The sequence below is a fragment of the Parasteatoda tepidariorum genome, chromosome 9 (assembly GCF_043381705.1).
Source record: "Parasteatoda tepidariorum isolate YZ-2023 chromosome 9, CAS_Ptep_4.0, whole genome shotgun sequence".
Lineage (NCBI taxonomy): Eukaryota > Metazoa > Arthropoda > Arachnida > Araneae > Theridiidae > Parasteatoda > Parasteatoda tepidariorum.
In genome coordinates this window covers 24122109-24132213 of record NC_092212.1, presented here as the reverse complement: position 1 = coordinate 24132213, position 10105 = coordinate 24122109, and the positions used below count along the sequence as shown (strand labels likewise).

The window sequence follows — 10105 nt, the reverse complement described above, 5'->3', positions numbered from 1 at the left end:
CTTTTTTTTTAATGGAATTTAGTAAAATCCTTTAGCAAAAATGCGAAAATGCTTTGTTGAATTTTAGCATTTTTGAGGGGTCTTTTCGCATTTTGCGAAAAAAGCTACCGTAGCGGAAACCCTGCTTTATTACTGATTAATCTTCCTTTGTTTAAATTGACAACACTTTGTTTTAAAAAACAAGGATTTTTTTTTCTCCATTTTTGCTTGTTTTTCTGTATTAACTAAGTGCAGCATTTTAACAGTGTTTCTAATAGACTTTATTCTTTTGTTGTCACTTTTTTCCTGTACTGTTGAAATTATATTTCAGAACTAAAAACTTTTTTGTTTTTTTTCTCTTTAGTTTTTTAAATTTTCTTTTCATCAGGGTTTTTTATTGTCACAACACTTTTTAAAGGGGGATCTAATAAACTTTATTTTTTTTATGATCTCTTTAATCTAAAAATACAGCAATGTGAAAAAGTTAAATTGAGATTTTTAGCTTTAAATCTTTCATTTAAAAATTGAGAATGATTTTTGTTTTTGTTTCTATCTTTTTCTTTTTTAAAAAACTTTTTATATACATTTTTATTATGATGCAGCAATTAAGAAAGTTTCTATTAAACTTTAAATTTTACTTTTCCTTTCAAAAATTAAGATTTATTTTTCTTGTTTTGCTTTTGTATAACCTTTTATTTCATCCGTGTTTTTAAGATTGCTCTGCATTTTTAAAGCGTTTCTGATAGTCATAATCTCTTAACGGTTTTTGGATAATTTATTTTCAGAAAAATATTTTTAGCATTAAAGTTTTGTTTTAAGAATTAAGACAATTTTTTTTTCTCATGTTTGCAACTTTAGTCTTTTTTTTTCTTCTTTTTTTTATAGCTGGTAGTCAGTTTTTTTATTTATCTTAAATATATCTAATTATCTTAATGGTTAAATATCAAATCAAACATTTAAAGTTTTTTTTCCCTTTACCCCACACCAATAACACAACTAAGTTTCTTTTGTTTTCAATAATTACTAATAAGCTATTATTTATAAAAGTTACTTATATACCGATGATTTTAGTTTCCTGCACACTCAGCATCAACGTTGAATTAAAAAGCAAGTCTACTCACACGAATGGCAATTCCCTTTCCTATGACAGTAGTCAGTCAATTGGTATCAGGTTACCCAGCCAGGGCTGATTGTTGTCCTGAAAAAATCCCGATTTCCGGACTTTTCACTAACAGTGATCTGAAAGTTTCCGGAGATTGAAGGTCCAGACGTTTCAAAAAATCATTGATCACAGAAGTTTCCGGAAATCAAATTTTCAAAGGTGGAACTTAAAAACACAGTTTATTTTATTTGTTTGCAAGGAAAAACCAGAGATATACTTTATAAGCTTATATTCATGATTAATATTCATTTTTTATCAGTAAATAGTTATAATCATAAACTCAAGAAAGAAAGACATTTGTAAATTTTAATTACTTCTCTAGATCATCATGGGTATGTGTAAGTGGTATAGGTACGTGTAAAATTTTAAAAATATCTGTAAACTGAGAAATATTGAGAAAAAAGAAGAAAAAACCTTGTTTAAATTTTTTTTTTTTATTATTATTTAACTCAAGAAATTTTCTGGAATTTTGACTTGGGCTCACAATCACCCCTGCCCAGCCTAGATTTACGAGAAAAAATTTCAATTTAACAGCTCTAAATTATTGCTATAGTGGAACCGTACGTGCATGAAAAAATTGCTCTGCTCTTACTGTACAGTGTTTTCACTACAACGTGATAATCGCGCATATTTTTTTCTTTTCTCGCATTAAAAAAGTATTAACACGATACATTCACGCACTCTATTAATCAATTTCAAAATGGTGCATTTCACGAATTTTGGAAAAATATCATCTTACTCCGTTTTGAATAAAATACGTTTCACTTTTCTTTCATCTGATCTTTCATTATTTTCAACATTGGTCCTTGTTATCTAGCTTCCCTATTTACCAGTACCATTGTTCAGAACATGTGCGAACAGCGAACCCCACCCCCGAACCGCAAAACCCATTTCAGAACACATTTCTCTGCAACCACGTGTTCACCGTAGGCAACATCTTCTATTCCGTGGTAGACAAATGAAAATGAAACAAATGTCAGTAGAAACAGTCAAAACGAAACAAATACGGATATTTTTCAGCCAAATAAAAAAAATCAGTTGAGAAAAACAAATTAGTCCTTTATCATAAGTTATTTAAACTTGGCTCTATTTTTAGCTGTTAATGAATTACCAAACTCCCTTATCGACAGTTTACAGCAATTTGCAAAAGTTAAAGGCTGTGAAAACTGTGCTATGCTGGAAGACATAGCATCAGGGATGAGATTCTTCCGCGGATTTCCGCTTTTTTTCAGATTTTTCCATTTTTCCCGCTAATTTCCGCTGAAATTTTTTTTGCCCAAGTTAAAATGTTTTATGAAGAATTTAATTTTCCGCGGAGGGAAATTGTTGAAGTCCCTTTTCCTCCGTCTGAAGTTTCTCTAAAAATCATTTCCTTGGGATAAAACTGGTTCACCTTTATACAGGGATGAGATTTTTTTTGTCTCTCGAATTTCAGCCTTTTTATCAAAAACTCCGATTCTCTAAAAGCTTCGTTTTTTTAAATAAATATCCCGTTTTTTTTTAAAATTCAGTCATTGAAGTAAAATAATTATATTTATTTACGATTTTCAAAGATAAACAGAAAATTCAATCTACGCCCTAGCTGCTAACCCTTCCGCATTTTTACTTATTTTAGCTATTTTCTCCGATTTCACGCACAGAAAATAAGATTTTCCGTATTTTTTATCCGTCGGCTGGATAGCTCGTATTTTCGTAATTCAGATCTCGATTTTTATTCACGCGATTTTAATATCAATCATCGATTTTCGTATTTACCTGATTTAAAAGTTGCACATTGCGATTCTTATTTACGCTATTTAAATATCGTATATTATGATTCTTATTTACGACATTTAAAAATCCAATATCGTGTTTTGTATTTATGCATTTTTAAAATCTCGATTTTATTATCAAATCTCGATTTTCGTATTTACCTGATTTAAAAGTTGAACGTTGCGATTCTTATTCAGGCGATTTAAATATTGTACAGTGCGATTCTTACTTACGAGATTTAAAAAATCAATATCGCGATTTGTATTTACGAGCTTTTAAAGCCCTATGTAGCAATTCGTATTCACGTGAGCTTAAAATCCAATATCGTGATTCGTTTTTGTGGTTGTAATATCGCGCGATTTAAAAATTATGCATCGTGATCAAAACATTAAAAAATCATGATTTGTATTTTCGCATTTTTTAAATTCGATGTAGAGTTTCATATTTACGTGATTTAAAAGTCATATGGGAATTTATATTCACATGGCTTACAAGTTTAAAAATCGAACTTTTTTGTCAAATTTTCGTTTATATATATTTTTTTTTTTTTTTCATTTTTTTTTTTTTTTTTGTTTTTTGGATTTCCTCTTTTTTACTTTCTGACTACTCTCATCCCTGCATACCATGAAGTATGAACATGGAAATAACTTCAACGAACTTCACTATTCTATAGCAGAAATAATTTAAAAGCCTATGCTGGCAGGTGTAGAGGATAGGTCAGCATCTGTTGCGAGGTCACTTAGCACCCAAAACTGATTTAAGACAAAATTTGGTAACAGATTGACTGATGAGCATTTGAGCAACGTAATGAGAATAGCTGGTGAAAAAATAGATATAGAACATTTTCCATGTGATGATGCAGCAAAAATATTCAATGCTTTAAAAATAAGATGTTAAAAATGTATTATAATTAAATGAAATAAAAAAATTCCATGTCTATTCGCGTTTTTTTTTTTTTTTTAAATTTTTAGAAATCTTACCCTGTTTTTGAGAAAGGGTGAGAAATTCTCTCCCATTTTTTTTCTGTAATAAAAACACTGCTATAGGTCCAAAGGGAAATTAAAGCGCCTGTCTCGAATAGTAGTATGTCATGATTATAGAATTGCTAGAAGGATAGTGTCAAAATTTATTACAAAGTTTATTTTCAGTTCTATTATTTTCTGTATTCCAGGCTGATCCACCTGACCCTCTTAAAATCCCTGTTCAAGATGCTGTGGGAGTGACAGTTGTCCTTTTAACTTGCTCTTACAGAACAAAAGAGTTCATCAGAGTTGGTTATTATGTGAATAATGAGTATGTTGACCCAGAAATGAAAGAAAATCCTCCTACATCACCTCAGTTTGATAAAGTGAGTATGCAGATAATTTAATGAATTGTTTAAAAAGAAGTCTTACATTATGTTGCTAAATTTGTGTATCCTAGTGTTTTAGAAAAAATAAATTTCTCTTAAGTGGCACAATCTCATCGAATAGCTTAGTTTTATCTAAACATCCCGCAAAAGAAGTGTGCATCTATAAAATTTGTAATTGAAATGAAATTAGGCATAAGAAGCATGGTTAAAATCCTTGGATGGGGTAAAAGTCTGCCCTTTGGGGGTAAATATGGTAGTTTAAAGTTTCAGTTAAGCTATTCATATTAAGTTCAACGGTTAAGCTATCTGCCTTCTATGAGAATTGTGGTTCAAATCCCAGCTATCACATTTTTAAGCTATGTGCTAGATTTCTGGTATAAAAAGATCACTATTTATTTTTTATTCAATGTATATATTTTTTAATTTGAATTGATTTTTACGAAATTTAAACTTTTAAAAATAAATACAGTGAAACCTCCTGCTATTGACACAATCCTTTCTATTATTTGACACATCCTGTCTATTAACCTGCAAATCGGACGTCTCTCGATACAAACATATTTTTAATTCCCCATGAATCTTCTATAAATAAACCATTATGTACATTCTCCTCAAAGCGGATACTCCTCAAACCGGACGCGGACAGTAATTTTTGTCCTGTAATGTTAATTTCTATCTCTTTGAACCAGGCGCTGATTTTTCTAAATTTGAAAAAAAAATGCTTTAAATTGCAAGAAAAAATATGCAACTTTTCACCATTTTTAAAGCATGTACATTTTTTGCCTTCTCATAACGAAAAAATATTTTTAAGCTATTTCATTACTAAAGAATCAATCTTCTCCTGTCCACCTTGCCTTATCTTTGCAAAGAAAGGAGAGAAAATTATACTGCTCTTGTGAAATGATTCGACACCAGCATCTTTTCATCTGGACAACACAACCCCTCACTTTGAAATGATGTCTTAAATGCTTCTTCCCCATTGAAAGTTTCTTTTATTTTCTTATCAATTTGAAGATCATATTTAACACAGCTGGGATAGAAAGAGAGAACAAAAATATAATCATTGAGAAAAAATCCACCTCTTTTTAAAAAAAAAAAAAAAAATTGCCTTTCTCAAGAGAGATAAATTCATTTTTACGTTTTTTCCTACCAAATTCGGTTTAAGATCGAGCATGGTATACGCTTGGTATTTTCACGATTTTGTATCAAATATTGCAGCAATACATGTTCACGCGATTTAAAAATTACTATTAGGATTTGTATTCAGGAAGTGTCTACAGGTGTCTTCTGGCTTGTGAAGAAAAAAATAATAGTAGTACTGAAAATGGAGAATGCTGTTAGTTGCCTTTTCAGATATTCTCCAGTTTGTATAAGTCTCCTCATTGCTCACCAACATTAAATTTTAATAAAGAATTTATCTGTGTTTTTATATATATATATATTTTAATTCAAGTTTTTTTTCTTTCAGCTGCAGAGAAATATTCTTGCAACTTCCCCCCGGGTGACAAGGTTCAAGATAGATTGGGATGACAACCCCAGTATGGATGGCATCCCAACACCACCTTCTTCTGCAGAAAAACAAATGGAAAATCCAGATGACAGTAATGGCCCTTTGAAACAAATATTTCAAGAGAGTAACCACAGTATGGAGATGGAAGTTATGTGAAAACGACTGATTATTGGTTGATTGATTGCATTGCTTTCTTTTAGTTTGTCTTTTATATTTTAAGCTCTGTTCATTGTATATAGTCAATAAATATTTTTCGTATAATTTATTAAAAAAAAAAAATGTCTTGTTTTTTTTTTCAATGTTTTGTGCGTTAGATTTTTTATAATCGATAGATTAACTTTAAAAAATTTTCTTCTAAATGTTTATGAGAAGTTGCACTAATTTTGACTTAATTTTCCTGTTCAATTTATTTAGGTTTATATAGTAAAATAACTATTGGATAATATCAGGCATAGGGTTTTTCCGCTAATTACCTGATTATCCTGAATCAATAATTTATATTCTGACAGTAAATCTTCCCGTACTTTAACGACTTTTTCATACAGATTTGTTAGATAATTTAAAAATGAGACTTCGAGAACAGTAAAAAAAAAAAAAAATATGTAGTAACTTTGGCTGGAATTGATGAACTACTAAGGCGAACACATAAGTATAAAGTTAATTATATTTTAATGAGTAGGAATTTTGTTTAAAATGATATTAAGATATGAAAATTTAGAATTGCGCTTTCAAGTAATCACTTTTCAATGTACTTGATGCTTTCGCAAATCCGTGTTTCGATATTTTTTTACTGTTGCAGTTAATGCAATTAATTTTTCTGTAGTTTTTAAAATTCTGATGTTATAACACGCACAATTTTAACCATCTCTTTTTTTTTTTTTTTTTTCAAAATTTAAGTATTAAATTTTTGATACTCCCAATTTGTGTCGATACCATGGTAAATCTATTTCATATTTCAATTGTTTCATTGACCATAGATGCTACGAATTTCGACATTACCCATGTTTTATCAATCCAATTTTTCTCGATTATTACTACTGTTATCCACGTGGTTTTTATATTTTCATACAGTATTATTAGAATTCCACATTTATGTGATTACTTTTGAACGTATTCGATTTGCACCAAATCCATGTGTCGTTTCAATCTTTTTTCCTTTTTTTTCTGCGATTTTTTTAAAATTCCGAGGTGTGATGTTTATTACAACTCTTGAATATCAAAATGTGCATTTAATTAACCCTTTTTTGACGTGTGTGATTTCGTCTGTAATACATTTTTTATAATCGAACTTTTTCCGATTATTGCGTAAATTTCGCCCTTTTTTTTTTTTTCTTTCGATGCGACTGCAATTTGCTAAGTGCAGAAAAGGAAGATTATGTAATGTGCTTCAATATACATATTTTATCTGTTGATAAAAAAAATTCTCCAAGTTTTATAAATGTTACTTCTGAGTATTTAAAGAACCAAATTCTTGGAATCTCGTATTCAATAAGCAATCTCTTGTAAGTGAAGTTTTTAAAAAATTTCTATAGCACTATTATGCTTATTTGGTATAGTAAGAAACCTAATGAAGTTGGATTTATTTCAAAGATTCAAACAGCAAATTGCCTTAATATTTGTAATAAGAATTTTAAAAAGATAAAAAAAATTATGTTAATGAAATCTTAAAGTATTTTCTTATAGAAATTTGAAAAATATTTTGTGAAAGTTGTAATAAATTTTACTTTCTTTGTAATTTAAGTACAAATGACTTACTGAACTCCTTAACTGCTTTCTGTAATCAAAATTTGATCTCAATTCAGCAGTGTGAGTTAGGTAGACTTCACATGGATGAGATTTTTGCCTCTCGAATTTCTTCCTGTTTGCAGGAGCAAAAGCAAACGAAATAATGGTGGATTTGCGAGTAACATTCAATTACTTTTGTAAATTTTTATTATGGCTAAACAAAAGCAAGACTTTTAGATATCCCAAGTCTAGAATCTGCTAATATCTCGTTTCTTATTCACGCGATTTTAGTATCTTACCTCGATTTTCGTATTTACTTGATTCAGATGTTGCGCATTGCGATTCTTATTAGCGCGAGTTAAATATCGTACATTGCAATTCTTATTCACACGATTTAAATATCGTACAATGCGATTCTTATTTACGAGATTTAAAAATCCAATATCGCAATTTGTATTTACGCGTTTTTAAAACCCTATGTAGCAATTTGTATTTACGCAAGTTTAAAATCTAATGCCGTGATTCATTTATGCTGTTGTAATATCAGACATCGATTTTCGTATTTATACGTGATTTAAAAGTTAGACATTGGGATTCATATTCACATGATTTAAAAATTACACATCAGGATTTGTATTTTCGCATTTTTGAAACCCAATATCGAATTTCAGAGCCACATATCGGGATTGATATTTTCTCAATTTAAAATCAAATATTGCAATACTTATTCACACGATTTTAAAGTCATGCATGTGATTCTTATTCATACAATTTTAAAATTAATCATCGAGATTTACAATCGCATGGTTTAAAAATCGCATTTTTTTGTCAAATTTTTGGATATCAGAACTTCAACATATTATATATATAATATTCATTCTTGAATTTCCTCTTTTTTACTATCCGACTATTCTCATCCCTGACTTCAGTCAAGTTATCTGCTTCAAGGCAAGTTAATATCTGTTTGTCAAAATATTACCGAATTAATTTAAATTAAACTAAAGTCCTTGATTATCTACATATCCGGCTTTAATTTCAACGGGACTCGTTGGAAAAAAAGTGATTCGTCATTAGTGGGTCATTTATTTACTTTTTCTTTAAAAAATTTCGCTGGTAGGTCTTGTTTCTTTTATTTAAGACTATGTATTATTTTAGAATACGGTAGATGAAAAATACAAATGGGATAATCCGATCTACATTGGAGTATTTAAGCAAACTTATTAGTTTGCTTAGTTCTTAACATATTTTTATAAATTCACTATGATCAATAATATTAATCTTGCTAAGTTTTTTGTTCAATTTACTTTATAAATAACTTTGATTTAAATCTAAGAAATATTCCCGATATTTTTTATATTATAATTTAACTAATTATAATTTCGAATTAATTTTTTACATGATTAAATAAAGCAATTATTTATAATTTTAAAAAAATGAGTGTCTCACAATGAAATATGCTTAAAAATTGTGCATAAATTGTTATTATGGTGACTCATATAATGAGGAAAAGAGCCCTTTTTGTCAGAAACTAGTTATATTAATGAGCATGTAAAGTCTTTGAAAATGTTTTTACATTTTTGTTGATAAAAAAGACACTCAGCAACAGGAAGAAAAAAATTTTATTAGTGCACATATCCAAATTGTAACATATATTTTAACGTGCTTAAAAATATTTTTAGTGCTTAAAAGATGCTTCTTTTTTGTTGAAAAATTTGACTACGCACCCTGTTTAAGATCCTTTATTTTATCGAATTTTAGCAAAATATTTTCAAAATACACTGGGGAACGTTCGAATTTTCAGATTGGCTCAGTACTCTCTTGAAAACTTAAGAGCTGGAAAAAAAATACCATTTAGCATTTAGCTGTTTCTTTTAACATATGTCTGGCTTAATTGTGCGCAACTTTTATTGCACCCAAAAGATGAAACAGTTTTAACAAAACCGATGGGTGCAATCCCAATTTATTAGAGCATCCATCTCCCAGGAAAACTCATCAGTTACAATTTCCCTTTTATCTCGATTCTGCAGAGAATTGATCGTTAAAACGTAGTTCCTAGCAGACCAAAGTCAATCATCACTGGCTGCGGTTAGTGTGAGGGTGGGTGACTGTTTTGATCAGACTGCAAAGGGACCGAGGGTGTGCGATATTAGTTCTCGTTAAATTGTTCTGCTGTAAAGTGTTCGATTTCGCGCAGGTCGTCAAGTCACCGAAATAGAGTTGCCATCCCCTCCACAGAGAATCAAAATTTTTATGGCATGTCTTGCGGCCATCCTAAGGGATGTTTTCTTGACCATTGCCAATGGATGGGTGGACTAATGTAAACAATAACAAATGTCCTTAAACCGGAAGAAATTTAGAAAATTTCCGGTGTATCCCTCCGCATATGTTATGACTACGAGGCGATGTGTGAACAAGTCAAATATTCTATGCAGTTTTGTTATTGTAATTTGGTCTCAAATCTAAACATAATTGTACCATTCATAAGAGCTTTCAGAAATGTATTGATTCTCAGAGGTCGTAAGGCCAAAAAAAATTTTGGAAAGTTAATATCTCATTGTGAATAATTCTTAAGGTTTGCCATGTTTTGTATTTTATCCCTTATTTGGCTACATTTGAATAAAATGTC

The 10105-nt window shown here is 29.8% G+C and overlaps 1 protein-coding gene across 1 annotated transcript in view; it reads left to right on the top strand.

Moving 5' to 3' along the window:
* The window catches only part of LOC107443212 (histone chaperone asf1), a gene marked incomplete at its 5' end in the record, with an annotated part of 7785 nt that extends 1752 nt beyond the window's left edge, over nucleotides 1–6033 (top strand). Inside the window, 2 exon segments of the mRNA XM_043055985.2 lie at nucleotides 4065–4241; nucleotides 5713–6033. Of these exon segments, the coding sequence (XP_042911919.1) occupies nucleotides 4065–4241; nucleotides 5713–5910 (375 nt within the window).
* Nucleotides 6034–10105: the final 4072 nt, after the last annotated feature.